We start from the raw sequence: 19,631 nt of genomic DNA, 5'->3' as shown, positions 1-19,631 counted from the left end.
GTCTCTGAAGATTCTCAGCTTGATGGAATGATCTTCAGTGGTAGCAGGAAATGTTAAACTTGTAACTCTACATAGTTTTTCCAGTAAGTGTTCACTTTTTAAATTTTGACTAAATTCCATATTTTAAAAAATTATTTTATTTATTATTTTTTAGGTCCACACCCAGGGCATATGGAAGTTCCCAGACAGGGGGTCGAATCAGAGCTGCATCTGCAGGCCTACACCACAGCCACAGTAATGCTGGAACCTAGCCGTGTCTGTGACCTACACTGCAGCTTGAAGCAATGCCAGATCCTTACCCACTGAACCGGGCTAAGGATCAGACCCAAGTCCTCATAGATACTACTGGTGTTCATTACCAGTTAGCCACAATGGGAACTCCTAAATGCCATATTTTAACACAAATATTAGACAGTATATAACAGCTCATATCATCACAGTTGATGAGCGCTTTGCTCCAGCCTGGACACTGACCATGGAGAAATAGATGCCTTTCTGTGCCAGTAGCTGCTGGTGTGTGCCATGCTCCCGGACTTTACTTTTCTGAATCACCACGATCAAGTCTGTGTTCTGGATGGTGGACAGGCGGTGAGCGATCATGATGCAGGTGCGGCCTTCTCTGGCTTTGTCCAGGGCTTCTTGGACAACCTGTTCAATTATCACATAAATTGACTCCAATCATAATAATACTCTCCCTTTAATTCCTCCTCCATCACAATCCTCACAATTCATTTCTGCAACAGTAAGTGCTTCTTGAACAGTAGTGTCAGTGGATATGGATAGATTCTACAAAGCAAGGGTTCTGTCATTTCAGAATACCGAATTCTCGTTTGGATTAATCTCCAGCAGGAGTTATTTCTTCTCAAAGTTATGACAGTAAATACAGCCCATCCAGTCATTTAAAAGCTTCTAGCAGTATGCTGACCATGCAGCCTCCTTCAGGTCTATCCCTACAGTAAATCCAAGAGGCCTGAGCATAGGCCAAACATAGTTTCCCTGAATTTTGATATTTTGAAGATAAAAAAAAAAAATTCAGAATGAGTTTGTCTTTCAGATACCTGAATACTCAACTTTTTCTCAAAAATTAGAGATTGCTAATATTTACCTTAAGGTAGAGTCAGCTTATAACACTGCACTGGCTTCTACTTCTTTATATAGTGACTCAGGAGATGCTACCAGTGGAAATGAGACTGTGCCTCCTGAATGCAGCTTCTTAGGTCACTACAAAGTGATCCAGGGCTGTCTTTTGGAGCCCAAGTGCCATTAGACTAATCTGCCTTGCTTCGTCACCATTCTCTTGAAGGATGGCCACAGAAAGTGTTGAGCTTCCCCCCAAAGCAACAGTCAACATATCTGGCTGAGTTCTCTTCTCTACTGTGGAAGACAGAAGCATACATTTTTAAGGACAACTAATTCAATTGTGAATGTGTCCAGTTTAAATGCTTACCTTTTCACTTTGTGTATCCAGAGCCGATGTAGCTTCATCCAGAAGCAAAATGAGAGGCTGTCTGACAAGGGCACGAGTATTGCAATGCGCTATTTCTGGCCCTCAGAGAGCTGCGTTCCTTTGTCTCCCACTCTGGTGTTATATTTCTGTAAAGAGGGTTTGGTTAGGAAAAGTAGAACTGATGAAGTTCTAACCACTTCCACGTACACAAAAAAGTTTAGGTTCAGAAGCTAAGAACGGGTGTATAGAGAATTAAACAATAAAAACAAAGCTCTAAATGATAGAATTGACCTCTCTTCTTTTTTTTTTTCTTTTTGTCTTTTCAGGGCTGCACCTGTGGCATATGGAGGTTCCCAGGCTAGGGTTCCAATTGGAGCTTCAGCTGCTGGCCTACGCCACAGCCACACCAGATCCGATCCATGTCTGTGACATACACTGAGCAAGTCCAGGGATGGACCTGTAACCTCGTGGTTCCTAGTCCGATTTGTTTCTGCTGCACTGCAATGTGAACTCTGTCTCTCTTCTTGAGCATAGACATATGTGTCTTAAAAGTTACATTTTAGTGTAAACAAGACAACATTTTTTATGAGGAAGACACTGTTTCTTCCTACCTTCCTACCTGCTGGTTTCTTCCAACCTTTTAGTTTTAGCACATTTGAGAAAAAGATTGGTAGGAGGTAGGAAATCTGATTTTAATAGATTATGCAAAGTAAAATAATGGAAGCTCATTTTATTTTTTATATTTATTTTAGCTATTAACTCTTTGTGTGTGTGTGTGCAAAAGATGCATTTTATCCTTGATTCAGTAAGCGAGTGAAGAGTATATACCTCACATTGTGAAAGCTAGAACTTACAACAGATCACGTGTCACAGCAGTGTCACTGGTGACACTCAGCTGGGCAGGAGTCAAGACAACGTCTTTGTTGCATCCATCACTGCTACACCTCAGGAAAGTTCTGCACTTTCTGGCTATGAAAACCTCGGACCCCTCACTTTTGTTTTTCTTTAGGGCTGCCTCCTGCAGCATATGGGTGTTCCTAGGATAGGGGTAAAATCAGAGCTGCACCTGCTGGCCACATCTACAGCCATGAGAGATCTGAGTCTCATCTTCAGCCTACAGCACAGTTAGGCTAGAAGGTTAAAGGAGGGGAGGGAACAAAGCCCCTTCCTGGGGCCTATGATGTGGTGACAGCAGTTATCCAAACAAGAGCCTCCAGAATAGGCAATCTTGGGAGAGGGATGAGGCCATAAGGCACTGCCATCCTTCACTTCTCTGCTGGTTTGAGGCTACTGGGCTCTTCCTTACAATAAAGAACATAACTAGTGTTAATGGGGGCAGGGTAGATGAGCAAGTACTACATGGACTTCAAAACACAGGATCTATGAGGAGTTTCCTGGGGCCCAGCATGTTAAGGACCTGGCATGCGCACTGCTGTGCCACAGGTTTGATCCCTGGCCCAGGAACTTCCACATGCCACAGGCATGGGGAAAAATAATTGAACCTATAGGACTTGTATGAGAGTGGGAGAGTTCCAATTTATATAACTTCCAGGAATTCAGAGAGCGTCCATGGGACCACAGCCCAGGGAAGGTTTCACTGATCCACCCCAAAAGCAGAGCTTGGGGTCCATGAAATGTGTAAGAGGGCAAGAGATGACACAACACCATGGTCACTCCAATGGCTCAGCCATACTCAGAGAGCCTTCCTTCTGGCATGGGTCCTATTCCCTGGCCTGATCCACAGAGGGAGTCTGAGGCTGGGGGGAGCTGCAAGGAGGCAGAGGGAAGGAAGGAAGGTTGGCAGAGCGATGGGGAGGGAGGGCCACGCCTGCTTCTGTGGGCCCCACACTCAGCCTGGGAGGGAAAGGCCTCCCACACGTATGGACTGACATGGGTCAGGCTGTTCCCAGGGAGAATCATTCGGTGAGCAGGTACATCGAGTGACATCGAGTGGGGGCAGGAAGTGTGGCCAGATGCCCATGTACAGCTGGGTGTGGGTTCTGGTTGCCCATTTCTCTTCACCATTGGGAACCAGCCCATGAGAGTCAGCCCAGTGGCGAGGCTGCCACAGGCTCCTAAGCACCTCATTTGCAGAGAGACTTACATCAGGCAGTGTCTCGATGAAGGGGTGGATGTTGGCCTCCTTGGCCGCCTGCACAATCTCCTCCTGAGACACGACCCGGCTGTTGTCCCCATAGGCGATGTTCTCAGCAATGCTGCAGTCAAACAGGATGGGCTCCTGGGACACGATGCCCATGTGTGCTCGGAGCCACTGGACATTCAGTTCTTTAATCTCCTTGCCATCAATTAGCTGAAATCAAGCATTCGCAGAGCCACTTCAGGACCAGCACATTCAGAGTTCAGCAAAATTAATATTACTATTCCATACATTAAAATTGCCAAGTGAGGAGCTCCCTTTGTGGCTCAGTGTGTTAAGGACCCGATGTTATCTCTTTAAGGATGCGGGATTGATGCCTGGCCTCACTCAGTGGGTTAAAGATCTGGAGTTGCCTCAAGCTGCAGGATAGGATGCAGATGTGGTTCGGATCAAGTGTTGCCGTGGCTGTGGCGTAGGCCAGAAGCTGCAGCTCCGATTCAAATTTCCATATGCTGCAGGTGTGGCAATAAAAAACAAATGCCAAGTGATTATGAGATATTTTGTTGTTTTTTTGTTGAGGAATGGGATGTAGCCATTAGATGAAATAGAAGTAAGTGTGGGAGGTGGCAGCTGTAACATTAAAGAGTTGTTCTTTTAGTTTCCTTCTGGGTAAAATTGGAATGATAATAATTCCTAAATTCACAGAATGGAGGAGTAAATTAAATCATGTACAGAGCCCACCTGGCACAGTATTCGGCATAGAATATGTGAAGGACAGTCAGCAGTTTGGGTGTCTGTGTGTGAGAGAGAGAGATGTACTTGGAACTATAGCAGATGGACAGATTGTTGGTGGATGAAAGGATAGAAAGACATGTATAATCCTGATGCAAAAGAGTAGGAGGGAGAGGCTGCCCTTACTCTAGTGACCTGACTCCCCAGATTATCCTGCAAAAGCCTGGGGAGTGCCTCTTACAGCCTTGCAGATAAAAATCCTCATCTATGATGCAGATGAGTTTGCCCCTAAGATCTGCTCTGCAAGAGATCCCTGGCACAAGTGAGAGAACTGTTCATCCCCAGTGCAGAAGAAATCAGTGACTCCGCTTTGAGCTTTTCTAGTAGTGGTGATGAGGATATTCTGAACTACATATATCTTCTGAATCCCATGTGCCTGGCTGGATGCCTCTCGGAGACGGCTGGCCAGGAGTAGGGTACGAATTGCTGCGAGAAGTATAGCTTCTGTTTGAGAAGCTGGCAGGTGCAAGGATGGATGGAAAACACAGCCATGACCTTATTAGTACCAAGCCCACGTGCCATGGAGACTCTTCCATCATCTACGCTCCTCCCAGTGTTAAGTGAAGGTGAAAAGTAGAGGGTGAAGAGACGCAGAAAAACTATACAAGGTTGTGGCAAAATGGCAGGTCTTGTTAGATGGAACACTGTGCTTGAAAATCGAAATCTGAGGAAAGAAAGTGCAGTTCAAAAAAAATTATTTTTTCCCACGCTTACTCCCCTGGGAGAAGAATAGGCACTGCCTAATGTAATCAGACAAATGTGACTGGACTCAGCAAGTTTTAATGTGTTTCTCCATCACACTGAATACAGTGAGACTCCTGGACCTCCTTATGCCCACACCATGCACAGCAATTGCAAACACTTTAAAACCCCTATTCTTGAGGGAAAAGATGTTTAGGAGCCCGATGAAGTCAGAGAGCTTCTGTGGCTGAGGAATGGGTGATGGGTCTGAGGGAGGACCAAGGAACTCTCAGTGAATACTCCTCAAAAGATACTTGTTTCAGTAAAGATGTAAGGGAAAGTAACCTGTGGGCTGTAGCAATGAAAGGCCAAATTAAAATGATGAACAATAACAACAATAAATGATGAGCTGCCTCTATTTACACAGTTAAATCTACTGCCTGCTTTTTTCCCCCTATTTATTTATTTATTTTGTGAAATTGTATTTTTATTTTTTTTTACAAAATAAAATATATTTAAACACAGTTACATTCACACAGATTATTATATCATGGATCTCAAGAAGCAGATTAAGTGACTCCCTCTGGAGAAGTGGAATGGAAAATATACTGAGACAAATAGGAAATTTATTCTATACTTTATCCCATTTTGTATGTCTTTCATCTTTACTATTTAGTATTATCTGTTATATTTCAATTTTTCTTTAAAAATTAGCATTCTATTAAAATTGTGTATATTATGCAACTAAAATTTGTAAAGAAAGCCTTATATACCATTAAATATTTTATGTAACATAATAAAGAGAATAACTTAACTGGTTAGAATAGCAAAAATAATACACCCTCTGAAAATAAGTAAAATATAAAATACATAAATTGGTTAAAAAACAGTGTAACTACATAAATATGTCCTCACAATTTGTTACATCTTATTGATTCTTCAGTATAGGCATTACACCATTTTAAGTGCTGTGATAAACAAGACATTATAGACCTTACATTGTACCATGGAGAGAAATGGTTATTAATAATACAATTGTAGAACTATATTATTTAATTTTACAGTTGCATTATTTAACTATAATTATCATAAATTCTTTGATGGAGAGGAAATCAGAATCAGTTCTAAGAAGACTTCAGCATTCCAAGAATGATGTCAAATGACCCCCTTCATGGTGGATTATGTGCTTATTTACTGTGAGGTATATTTCTTCTTCAGAGATTCCATGTTTGTGTATCAATTGTAGATTTTTTGTTTGCAGTTATTCTGAAGTTTTGATATGAGCCTATATATATATATGAGATTAAGTTGTTGTTCTCTTAATTGCAAGTTCATCTCCAGTGTCCTGCATTTGTACCCACCTCTTCTCATGATTTCTGATTTTGGTGGTATAATCGTGCATGGATGACTTTGTATCTTTACTGTATATATACCTTTACTGGCGAGCCTTGTCATTTGTGGATTTTGTTTCCTGTTGCTGTCTTTTCTTCTCTTCCTAGAGAAGTTCCTTTAGTATTTGTTGTAAGGGTTGTTTAGTGTTGCTGAATTCTCTCAACTTTTGCTTATCTGTGAAGGTTTTGATTTCTCCTTCAAATCTGAATGAGAGCCTTGCTGGGTAAAGTCATTTTGGTTGGAGGTTTTTTCCTTTCATCACGTTAAGTGTATCATGCCACTCCCTTCTGGCCTGCAGAGTTTCTGCTGAAAAATCTGCCGATAACCTTATTGGGGTTCCCTTGTATGTTACTTGTTTTTTTTTTCCCTAGCTGCTTTCAAGATTTTCTCTTTGTCTTTAATTTTGGTTAGTTTGATTAATATGTGTCTCAGTGTATTCCTCTTTGGGTTTATTTTATATGGTACTCGTTGTGCTTCCTGAATTTGAGTAAGTGGTTCCTTTCCCATGTTAGGGAAATTTTTGGCTATTATCTCCTGGAATATTTTTTCTGTCCCCTTCTCTCTCTCTCTTCTCCTTCTGGAACCCCTTTAATACGGATGTTGTTGTGTTTAACGTTGTCCCAGAGTCCTCTGAGACTCTCTCCATTTGTTTTCAATCTTTTTTCTCTTTTCTGTTCTGCATCCGTAATTTCCACTAATGTGTCCTCCATCTCACTTATTCATTCTTTTGCCTCCTGTATTCTGCTGTTAAATGCTTCTAGTGAATTTTTTATTTCAGTTATTTTGCATCTCTTCTTGTTTAAGTTTTATATCTTGTATCTCTTTGCTCAGTGTTTCCTGTAAGTTACCCATCTTTGCCTCCAGTTTATTTCCAATGTCTTGCATCATCTTCAACATCAACAATCTAATGTTTTTTTCCTGAAGGCTAAGAATCTCCTCATCTCTTAGCTGATTTTCTGGGGTTTTTCCTTTCTCCCTCATCTGAGTTACAGTTCCCTGTCTTTTCATTTTTATAGGTTTTTGTTGTGGTGAATCTTTTTACAGAGAATAGAGTTGTAGCCTCTCTTCTGGTGTCTGCCCCCCTTGTGCTGAAATCAGTATGGGGGCTTGCTGTAGGCTTCCTGATGGCAGGGACTAACGCCTGCCCACTGGTAGGTGGAGCTGATTCTAATCCCTCTGGTGGGTGGGGCTTAGTCTCTGGATGGGATTAGAGGCAGCTGTGTGCCTGAGGGATCTTTAGGTAGCCTATTTATTGAGGGGCGGGGCTGTGATCCCACCTGATTTTTGTTTGGCCTGGGGCTTCTCAGTGCTGATGGGTGGGGCCAGATTTTCCCAAAATGGCCACTTCCAGAGAAAGGCATGCTGCTGAATATTCCCGAGAGCTTTGCCTTCAGTGTCCCTCCCTCACATCAAGCCACATTCACCCCTGTTTTCTCAGGATGTCCTCTAAGAACTGCAGTCAGGTTTGGCCCAGATTCCCATGGAGACCTTCCTCTGCCCTGGGATCCAGTGCATGTGAAAGTCCGTGTGCACCTTTTTATTTTTGTTTATTTATTATTATTATTATTATTATTATTATTATTATTATTATTATTATTTTGTCTTTTTGCCTTCTCTAGGGCTGCTCCTGCGGCATATGGTTCCCAGGCTAGGGGTCTAATCGGAGTGTGTGTGCCTTTTTAGAATGGGGTCTCTGTTTCCCCCAGTCCTGTGGAGCTCCTGCACACAAGCCCCACTGGCCTTCAATGCCATATGCTCCAGGGGCTCTTTCTCCCCATGCCACATCCCCACACGTGAGGGTTTGATGTGGGGCTCAGAACTCTTACTCCTGTAGGTGAGTCTCTGTGAACCAGTTAGTGTTCAGTCTGTGGAGCTTTCCACCCAGGAGGTATGGAGTTGTTTATATCACGAAATAACCCCTCCTACCTCTTGATGTGGCCTCCTCTTTTTCTTCTGGAGTAGGGTATCTTTTTTAAGGTTTCTGGTCCATTTGGATGGAGATTGCTCAGCTTTTAGTTGTGACTTTTGTTGTTTTTAGGAGAGAAGTTGAGCACTAGTCCTTCTTTTCCGCCATCTTAATCCTCCATCTATTGCCTGCTTTCAAGAATGCAAACAATCAAATGTTAAGTATGCATTAGGCTACTACTTACTCTGAAATAACCCATAGATTTAATATCGAGCATTGATGAGTTCCCACTGTGGCACAATGGGATTGGCAGTGTATCTGGATCACTGGGCACAATTGGTTAAGGATCCCCCATTGCTTCAGTTGAGGTGAAGGTTGCCAGTGTAGCTCAGATCTGATCCCTAGCCTGGGAACTCCACATGCCTGGGGACGGCCATCAAAGAAAAAAAAAAAAAAGAGCACTGACTATATTCTAGATCCTGTGATAAGTATGCCTTATGCACTTTCTAATCTTCACAACAGATGCTTATGAGGCAGGTGTGATTTTAGTCCCCATTTTATAGATGAGGACATGAGCAGAGTTAAGTCACTTGCATAAGGTCACATTTAGTTACTGGGGGAGTTCAGATCCATATGCTACAGGTTGGGTTTTGGCAATACAAGGGTCTCAGAATCAAAAGATATTTTCTGTCTTGCCTCAAAAGAGGAAAGCTCCCATCTTAGCCCAGGCACCCAGTGGGTAATACCCACACACCAGCCTTCTAACTGCACCCTCTACAGAAAGGACTCTGGAAGTGATGGGTAGGGTGGGTTGGCAAGGGGAGAAAAGAAAGTTCAGGGGAACTCAAACCAGAGTGCGTCTCAGCCAAGTTAATGAACTTAAGCTTCAGTGACCCTCAAATGCAGGTAAATGCCAGGAGCTGAACAGTGTTCTAGGTGGGAGGGAGGCTGGGCTGTAGTCAGAAAACTCTTGGGTAAGCATTTATGAGGCACTAGATTCTAGGTGCCTCATAAACTGCTCTTAGGGGGTTTCAATATTTTGTTGTGATTTTTTTTTCCTTTTAAGTAAATCTTCACTTTTGTACCTATTTTTTTATTCTTAACTTTGTGTTCTTTTAAGTAGTGTCCCAGAAATTGTACAGCCTTCAGGCCCACGAAACTTGGCACCTCCACTCTGAATAATTCCATAGCTCCAAGACTCTCTATAATTTGATCTAAATCTTTCAAACTTACAAGTTCAGTGGTTCTCAAACCATGGTTGGCTTGAGAATTACCTGGGAAAATTATGAAAATGAAAAGGCTAGGCCCTAACCTTTGCGAATAAGCCAGGGTGGCTGTGGGCTTTAGTAACTCTCTCAGTCATTCTGATGCACACGGTTTGAGAACCATGGCTTAAGTTAGTATTTCTCAGACTGTGATTCAAGGCTCACTGATGGTCATGAGGATTTCCTGACCTCAGGGTCAAGTCCCTGCTTCAGCTCTTATGATCAAATACTGCTCAAATCCACAGACTCATTTTTTTGTGGCAGTAAGAACTCATCACTGGTAATCTACTAACAGGGTTAAGGGTCGTTAATTGATGTTCATAAACAAAACTTGTCCCATTTACTAGTGTTTATTGAGGACGCTTCCACTTAGAAGCCTGGCAGCAGTTGCCAGTATTTCAAAGCTCTGGTGCAAATGCACAGGAGCAAATCATTGGATTTCTGCAACAGTTGAGGATATGTTGTTTTCAGAGCATGATCAGTGTGGTCTTGAGCTGGTTACTGGCCTACATACTCAGCATTCATTTCCACATTCTTCTGTGTCTGCCTTTCACATATCAAGGGACTGAAATACTGAAAAACTGTTTCCCAGACTCCCACCTGCTTCTGGAGTAACTGAAGCTCTACCAGTGAGATGTATAAGGCAAAATCTGGGAAACAGAAGCTGTACTAAACTAATTTGTGTTCCAGCAGATGGCAACAGCCAGATTCAGGTCCTGTGTCTTCAGGTTTGGAGCAGCTGTGAATTGGCATATTTTCCTGCAACTTCCTGGCCACAAAATCCCAGCTGCAGCGCTGGGAGTGAATGTCTGGGAGCACTAACTTTTAGTGTTTACTTACCTTCTGATAGCCCTTCCAATGATTTTGTAAGCACCTAATTCCCCTTATTAAATATATATCTGTGTGAAATAAGTAGAGCAGTTTCTATTTTCTACACTCTGGGCCTGTCTTCTTCAATCTAACTCATAGAAAGATATACTCTATCTCTTCAGTCAAAATCTTTGAGGGCAGACTCCATCCCCTATAACTCATAAGAGCTCAACATTTAAAACACTGTTTAATATATGTCTGTTAAGGCATTCCTTGGTGGTGCAGTGGGTTAAGGATCTGGTGTTGTCACTGCTGTGGCACAGGTTCAATCCCTGGACCAGGAACTTCTGCATAGTGGCAAGAAAAGTAAAAAAAAGTCCATTAACGACCTTGATCAGTGTGTGAGAGCTAACATTTCCTCCTCTGAATGCTTCATTTGTCAGTAAGGTCTTCACTGAGAGTTCTTTGGCCAAATCCTAAACACAAAAAATGAAGCATAAAATCAGAATACACAGAGCTCCTGCTCTGGTGCAGTGGGATTAGCAGTATCTTGGGAGCACTAAGACACTGCTTTGATCCTCCACCCTGCACAGTGGGTTAAGGATGCAGGGTTGACACAGCTGTATCTTAGATTGAGATTGCGGCTCAGATCTGATCTTGGCCAGGGAGCTCCATATGCCACATGGCAGCAAAAAAAAAAAAAAAAAAAAAAAAAAAAAAGGAATTCACAGAAAATATCAAACAAGTTAATAAAAATAAGAATGTAACTGTTAAAGAATGGACTGAGTAAATGCATCACTGTCTTGAATACAATAAGAAATCTTTACTATAATTATTGTGTGAAAGCAAAAAGAGCCTTGGACTACAGGTTGAAAATCCTATTTTCCTACGAATCATCATTCATTGAGGACCATTTGGAGCTGGTGGGCATCAATCTGACTGTACAAAGCAGGTGTCCATTCTGGTTGGTCAGGATCCACGCCATTCCAGTGGTGAATATCTGAATATCACCTCTGAGTACAACCCATAACTCAGTGCTGACATGATGAAAATATTTTGCTCTAAATTCTATTTGTTCCCACTTTGATTCTTTTCCTATTTTCCTTTATAGTCATTTAAAATTTCTCTACTTGACAAAAGACTCCTATCTCATTCCTACCACATAAGCCAATCCCTGACAGGCACTCAGTGAAGATTTATTAGATGTTGCAGGAATGAATTTGACCCTTCACTTATTCTTTTAGTTCAAGAAACAAAAGAGAATCCCTCTATATTCTTTATCTGCTTCCCAAATATTTTATCTCATTTATCTTTTTCCTTAGATGTTTCAGTGTCCTCTGTCCATCAATGGTTTTATCTCATCCTCAGCCTTAAAAATGTGTGAGATTCCCCATCTGCAACATTTCCCTGAGCTCTGCCTCCTCATTCTTATTTTGCCTTGATTTTTTTTTCCTTTTTTGTTGACCACAGTTATGGCATGTGTAAATTCCTGGGCCAAAAACCAAACCAACTTGAGCCACTTCAGTGACAATGCTGGATTCTTAACCTGCTGCACCACCAGAGAACCCTCCTTTGATTTTTTCATTTAGTCTCCATTTCCCCTGCTAACTACACCTCAGCCACGCTCAATGGTTTTCTACCACCACCACTTCACTGAGAAAACTTGAAGAGGTCAGAAAGCAGCCCATTAACTGCCAACTCCTACCATGTCTTTTCAGCATTCATCTCACCCCATCTCTCCATGGCACTTTACAGTGCCAACCATGTTCTTGCTGGAATGCTTCCCATCCCTGGCTGCCATCCTGTTTGTCTCTCTCTGTACCTCTCCTCTGTCTTTCTGGTGACTGATTTTTCCTGGATCTTCTCATGGCAACTGAGACCTAATCAAGGGAAGGTAAAACAGCTGCTTGCAGAGCAGGGGAAAGGAGCAGGGTTGAGAAAAAGGCAGGAGAAATTGGCTGGGGCAGTGGACACAACGCAGAGACCAAAGCTAGGATATCAACCATTGTTGAAAGGTTGGTAAAACCAGGGCTTATCCATGAGAATTAAATACATCCAGGCCTATAGACAAAAAACTTGAAAAGAGCTGAAAAAGAAGGTGTTCTCACCACTTTTCCAGCCAAGGGGTCGTAGAACCGCTCCAGGAGCTGGACCACCGTGCTCTTCCCACAGCCGCTGCTGCCCACCAAGGCCAGGGTCTGGCCCTTCTTCACCTCCAGGCTCAGCCCCTGAAGCACTGGGATGTCTGGTCGAGTGGGGTAGTTGAACATGACTTCATTAAATGTCAGATTTCCTTCCATGGTATTCTAAAATCAGAATAGCAGTAATTTGGATTGTTCCAATCCTAAAAGCTCATTGTATAGCCAAACCTCTCTACTCCAGGTGTCAGAAGGTAGTGAACCTGTATTAAAATCAGGTTTTGTTTGTAACTACTAAAATGAATATAATACCTAAGACCTAAAAGGGTCAGTGTTTCTTTTTAATTTATTAAAGTATAGTTGATTTATAGTTAATTTCTACTGTACAGCAAAGTAATTCCATTATACATATAGTCTTTTTCACATTCTTTCCCATTATGGTTTATTACAGGATATTGGATATAATCTTCTGTGATATACAATAGGACCTTCTTGTTTATACATTCTATATATAATAATTTGACTCTGCTAATCAAAGGGTCAGTGTTTTGATAGCATGACTCATTAAGACAATACAAATGTGATTACTCAAATCTGTTCCCCCAGAATATAGTAACCAACATATAATAAAAGCTGAACAGGATTTGTGCATAAAATAGGCAGTATTTCTATATTCCTGTGGCTTTGCTACACAAATGTACTAGATGTTACCATGTATTATCAGCATTTATTAAAATAAACACATGACCAGAGTTCCCATCATGGCACAGTGGTTAACGAATCCGACTAGGAACCATGAGGTTGCGGGTTCGATCCCTGGCCTTGCTCAGTGGGTTAACGATCTGGCATTGGGGTGAGCTGTGGTGTAGGTTGCAGACTCGGCTCAGATCCTGTGTTGCTGTGGCTCTGGTATAGGCTGGTGGCTACAGCTCCGATTCAGCCCCTAGCCTGGGAACCTCCATATGCTGTGGGAGCGGCTCAAGAGAACGCAAAAAGCCAAAAAAAAAAAAAAAAAAAAAAAAAAAAGAGCACATGACCTAGAAAGTTTCATTTTATTACTAGGAAATTTAAAAAATCACAGATTTGATTAAACTTCCTCTTGATATACTTTCATTCATCAGTTATGAGCAGATCATATAACACAACATCATACTGACCGGCTTTAGGCCTGTGGTGCTATAGCTATCAATCAGAGGGGTCTTTTCAATGATCACGATGAGGTGGGCTGCAGACACTTTGGCTTTGGCATAGTCAGGAGCAAATGAACTGACGTGCCCCATGGCCATGGCGCCGTAGACAATAGTTGAGAAGACTCTGTACACAAGAGAGTCAGAAGGTACAGAGTTATGACTGCAGTGCTAGAAAGTTGACACTTTCTTCAACTGGAGAGCACGGCCTCAATCATATCAGTAAAAAAATAAGACAAAAATAAAAATCTTTTCATTTTTTATCAGTGCGATAGACTGATTGGAAAATGACTCAATGTTTCATCTCTGTGTCCTCACCTTCTTGTAATGTGACTTTGCAGCTCCTCCATTTAAGAAGTGGAATTTGTGGGAGTTCCCATCATGGCTCATCAGTAACGAACTCGACTAGAATCCATGAGGATACATCTTAAATCCCTGGCCTCGCTCAGTGGGTTAAAGATCCAGGGTTGCTGCGAGCTGTCTTGTAGGTTGCAGACTTGGCTTGGATCCTTCGTTGCTGTAGCTGTGGTGTAGGGCTTCAGCTGCAGCTCCATTTTGACCCCTAGCCTGGAAACTTCCATATGCTACACCTGCGGCCCTTAAAAAAAAAAGAACAAGTGGAATTTGTTTTCTTACTCTGTGAATCTGGGTTGGCCTTGGGACTTCCTATGGCCATTAGGATGTGGTAGAAGTGACTGTTGCCAGGTCCAAGGCTGTGACTCAGGAAGCTTTGAATACTTCCCTCTCTCTCTCTCACACACACACACACTCCTCTGCCACTGACTAGCTTGCTGAAGGACAAGGCACAGACAAAAGAGTGCTGAGTGGCCCCAACCAACTAGCTTGTGGCTTCCTGCACGCAGTGCAGCTGAGATTCACTGTGCCCAATCCATAGCAGAGAACTGCCTGGCTGCCCCACAGACTTAAAAGCACAAATAAATGTTTATTATCCTATGTCGCTGGGCATTAGTGGCTGGTGGTTGTGCAGCAATGTTTGTCAAGCAATAATGGGTTTGGGTGGTTTTGCTGGAAATACATCCAATTCTTAGAAAACCTATAAGCTGTACAGCAAACGGAGCTCTTCAAAGAACCTGATACTGTGCTGCTCTCAAGAGGCATCAACATCCTTAATCTATGACATAGGAATCCTAGTGGCTCTACGTTGGGAAGGACCTCACAGGACATCAAGTCTGGCTCTCACGCTTGGAGCCAGGGCACTTTCCCTAAGTTGTCTTCCCTCCTTTGTTTTAGGAAATCTGACTGAGGCAATCTATTGTTAAAAAGTTCCTTTTCAAATAGAAGAAAAGTGTACACGCTTTTGCATAATACACTCCTTCAAGTACTGGAATATTGTTTAAAAGGCCCTTTTGCATCTTTAATAACTCTTTTCACCCTCAACATCCCAGCTGCCCTTCTCTGGACGCATTTATCAAAATACCTTTTTAAACAGTGGGCCTAGAACTGACATAATATGAGGATGCTTCCCAGAATAATACTGTGAGTACACCAGACCTCTCCTTTGGTCTCTATATCTGTGATAATGGAGCACACAGTGTCTTCTTCTTTAAAAAAAAAATCTCTAAATAAATCACAAAGATGATTAATTACAGGCTTGTTATCATTTAGACCTGTCGGATCTTTTTAAGACAGACAGCTTAGAGTTCCTGCTGTTGCACAATGGATCAGCAGTGTTTCTGCAGCACCAGGATGGAGGTTTGAAGGATCTGGCACAGGCTGTAACTCTGGCTTGGATCTGATACCTAGCCCATGAACTTCCATATGCCGCAGGATGGCCAAAAATGGGAAAAAAAAAAAGTAACAAAATGCACTGCTCTTCAGACAGGTCTCCCCTATCCTTCATTTGGAAGATTTAATTTTCTGAGTCTAAATGCTCAAGAGTCAGCCACATTCATCAACTGAGTACCTTAACCTGAGAGTTGAGCCACAGATGAAATAATTATGTAATCAAAGTACCAGTACCAGTGATGTGCCTGCTTCTCATCTTTTGGTCACTGTTATAAATAGCACCTGCATATTATTTAACAGGAAGATGTTCAGAAATTTTAAATCTTCTGTTGGTGTCATCCTGAAAAACTGTAGTGCTTATAGAAGTCAGTATCTAAATAGGATGGAAATGTTAAACTAACACATTATATTTCGAGACTTAGATGACTCTGGTTTAAACATAAAACTGTACTGCCACTAATTGTGGTACACCGCCAAAGAGCAGCTCAGCCATCACCAAATCTGGACCCGGAAAAATTCCACACATTTTCACTACTGAACCACATATCTGAGTATTTCAGAAGTATAAGTCCAAGCCTGTCTTCTCCTGAGTGAGGTGCTGCATTCACAATGATGCAGCAGATCTCATGCTCAGCTTTCCTTTGTCAACATCTGAATTTCTCTGGCTCTTACCTTCTAACTGCTTTTCTCTTATCAAGGAAAATCAAATTTATCCTGGAATCCTCCAGGGCTTTCAGAACTCAGCCCTCCACACCTGTTCTTTGGCTGCCCTGTTCAGAGTCCTTTACAAGGAACCAGCTCCAGATTAGGCTTCTTCCCAAACACCCAGACCTTCTGGAAACACCTCACTGAATCACCGTCCCACCTTGTCATGGATTTGGGAAAGTCAAATGTGTGAGTCAGCACTGGAGAGAAGGGAAGACACCGATTCCCCAAATGAAATAAGGTGCTTCAGTGATAACACTCAGAGACGCAGACATAAAATGCCATTATCTGAATCACCAAAGTCTTCATGAAGCTTCAAAGTGGAGTTTTTTATCCTCACCTTGGTCTGAATTCTAGAGCTGAAATAGAAACATGAAGCCCATACTTACAAGAGAACATCCTGAAAGTCCATGTGGCCATGTTGTACCAAGTAGGCACCAAACCGGAAACAGGCAGCGTAAGAAAAATACATCATTGCCTGGGTGATGGAAAAAGTGATTCCAAAGATGTGTGCCTTCCTCAAAGAGTTACTGAAAAGAAGACATTGTGACACTTACTTGATGTTGATCCTCAGTCCTTGAATCATCACCATTGAGAGGTCAGCAGTGGGTACGGAGGTACGACAGGCAAAAATGGGTTGAGTTTCCAAAACACTAAGTTTGGTCCTCCTGTCACCACTTGTGAGAATTTAGGAAACTACCTCATCTCTAAGCCTCAGTGTCTTCATCTTTAATGAAGAATTAACTACATCTTCAAGTGTGAGGTCAAGTCAAAATAAGCCAAGAACAACAAGAAGAGTCTGTGGGGGATTAATAAATTCCATTCCTTCCCCCCACTATTGGATATGTAACATGCTTGTACTGTTTAGTGAACATTCATTCAACACATGTTGACCCAGTGCCCACTAGCTGCAGGGACCATGCTGGGCCACAGAGTAGAACCAGGCATGTGCTTGCCCTTAGGGACCCAGAAGTGAACATGGATTATTTTTTATGCATGGAAGTACCTTCTGAATAACATGTTAGAGGGAGAAAGGAGGAAGCACTAACTCCCTGGAGGAGTTAGAAAGGGCTTCACAAAGGCTTTGTGTGTGGATTTTTTTAGCCACAGTGTACTGGGCGATGTGGAGGTGAGAGCAGACTTGTGTGTGGGCTTCCTATTTCTGCTTCAAATCAAATCAACTCTGCTTTTATTCCTTTCATATAGTGGTATATGATTTTTCTTCCTTAAAAAGGCTCTACTGTCATTTTTTAAAAAGTTGGAAAACCTATCAATTAAGCCCAGCCCTCTCCTTTCACCATTGAAGAAACAAGATTCAGACAGGGTGGCCTTGCCTATGTTGACATCACTTTTTAGAGCCCTCACCTTGAGCTCATTAAAGGGAGAACAGAAGGCATCCACTGGAGAAGGTTAAAGAGAAGAAGGGAAGGAAAACTCAAGAAGCATCACGTCCTTAGAACCCACAGATACCTCAAATTTCATGTTCCATAACAAACTCATTCTCAATGAGAACACATAATAGGGTCATCAGGCCAACTTAGTATCATTCATTCTCATTATTCACCCCCCCCATTCCATCAGTTACCTGCTCTTACAGCTTCTACCTCAGACATGTCCTGCCCTAAGTCAGGGTCTGAAATTTCTCTCTTGAATGATTGTAAGTGCATACCAATTGGCTCCCTCCTAGAAGACTCTCCACTTGTCCCCTCCCTTCCAGCAAAAGTAATCTTGCAGAAAACAAATGTGATGACTGAAAAACTACCCACACTCCCCTCCCACTCTTCAGGGGTTATTGCCTGTATGGTATCTGCAAGCTCTGGTCATACATAGATTCAAACTTCTCCTCCCAAGTCAAAGAAACAACAGTTTGGAAGTTTTCTATTGCTTCAGTGGCAATCTGTGTGAGAGAGGGCCCAGTCACTACAGGCACAAAGGCCAATGGTGACAATGAGTCTGAACTCCATCAAAGAGATTAATACAATTAATTTTATTATTAAGTGTTTTTAATATCGCAAATTATATACATATGCTTTTTAGGGCCGCACCTGCACAGGCATATGGAAGTTCCCAGGCTAGGGGTTGAATCAGAGCTACAGGTGCTGGCCTACACCACAACCAGGGCAATGGGGGATCCAAGCTCTGTCCTCGACCTACACCAGAGCTCCCAGCAACACCAGATCGCTGACCATTGAGCAAGGCCAGGATCGCACCATCGTCATGGATAGTAGTCACATTCATTTCCCCTGCTCCATGACAAGAACACCACATGTTAAATAATATTTAGCATGACCCATGAGCTTCTATGCTCTGGAAAAGGATACTAAGTAATCTATCAAATGGAGTTTTAGTTGTGAATGTTAGAGGAGCTGTAGCCTAAATAGGTACTGACCTAAAGCCACATCACTTTACAGGAGCAAAATCCACCTGAGTACTCAGTATTTTACCTCTACTGCCATGCTCTTTGTTTTATAATGATAACATTTTAAGTTTATAGTTATTACATATATGTATTTAATGTAATGTTTATTTTTTTGTACAGTTGTCATTTGAGACAACTAAAGAATATTTGGAAAAGATTGCAAAGGTAGAGAAGGTAATGAAAAGATACATATTGGTATATTTTAGGTAAAAGCTTACATGTAGTTTTTTCCTTAAACATACCTGGTTAACAAAATTGACCTCAAGTTCTATGCTTGTTCTTATAGCCTTATCGTTTACCTTACCAAATATCAAGCGCATTTACCAAGGTCAATAAAAATACATTAACAATGGGGTATTTAAAAGGCCACTTAATATCCCAGCCAGCTAATAAAGCATTCCTTTAAGGTTTCCAATTCTTATTAAAAATAATGCTGTGTAAACATCCTTGTACATAAATGTTGACCATGTTGTTTAAATTCTGTTATTTTACTTTTTAATTTTTTGGCCACATGGGCAGCCTGTGGAAGTTCCTGGTCTAGGGACTGAACTCAAGCAACAGCAGGGACAACACCAAATCCTTACCCACTGGGCCAATTCAACTGTGTTTTAATTGAATGTAATTCCCAATAAGGCTATTTGATTAGGACAAATACACCCTTTACTACCTTCTGGAGACTGAGTAAAGGGCTGTGGAAAAGACAAAAACACCAGTGTACAAAAGGAGATTTCAGCTTGCATCAGCATGGGACCTTGAAACACCTCTCTGTCTCATTTGCCTCATCTATAAAATAAGGAGGATGGACAAGAGGGTCTCTCAAGTCCCTTGGAACTCTAATCAAAGAGATCAACTTGTAGAATTATAAGTCTAAATTATAAATCGGTAAGAAACATTAAGATGTTCTTCCTCTCTCTGGCCTCTACACTGGTCAGAAGTGATTCAAAAATAGACACATTCGATTACATTAGAATGATTTGCATTTTAAAAATCATGAGCCACAAATCTCACTTATTCTTTACTGATACTTGTGAATACATTATATGAC

At 41.9% G+C, this 19,631-nt stretch overlaps 1 protein-coding gene across 1 annotated transcript in view; it reads right to left on the bottom strand.

Moving 5' to 3' along the window:
- Nucleotides 270-19,631, bottom strand: part of LOC100623190 (multidrug resistance protein 1-like) — a 38,283-nt gene continuing 18,921 nt past the window's right edge. Inside the window, 8 exon segments of the mRNA XM_021063963.1 lie at nucleotides 270-648; nucleotides 1,448-1,524; nucleotides 1,527-1,593; nucleotides 3,552-3,758; nucleotides 12,500-12,697; nucleotides 13,687-13,843; nucleotides 16,508-16,526; nucleotides 17,466-17,567. Coding sequence (XP_020919622.1) covers nucleotides 427-648; nucleotides 1,448-1,524; nucleotides 1,527-1,593; nucleotides 3,552-3,758; nucleotides 12,500-12,697; nucleotides 13,687-13,843; nucleotides 16,508-16,526; nucleotides 17,466-17,567 — 1,049 coding nt within the window. The 3' untranslated portion in view covers nucleotides 270-426.

The sequence above is a fragment of the Sus scrofa genome, chromosome 9 (genome assembly GCF_000003025.6).
Source record: "Sus scrofa isolate TJ Tabasco breed Duroc chromosome 9, Sscrofa11.1, whole genome shotgun sequence".
Lineage (NCBI taxonomy): Eukaryota > Metazoa > Chordata > Mammalia > Artiodactyla > Suidae > Sus > Sus scrofa.
This window is presented reverse-complemented; position numbering and strand designations above follow the sequence as displayed.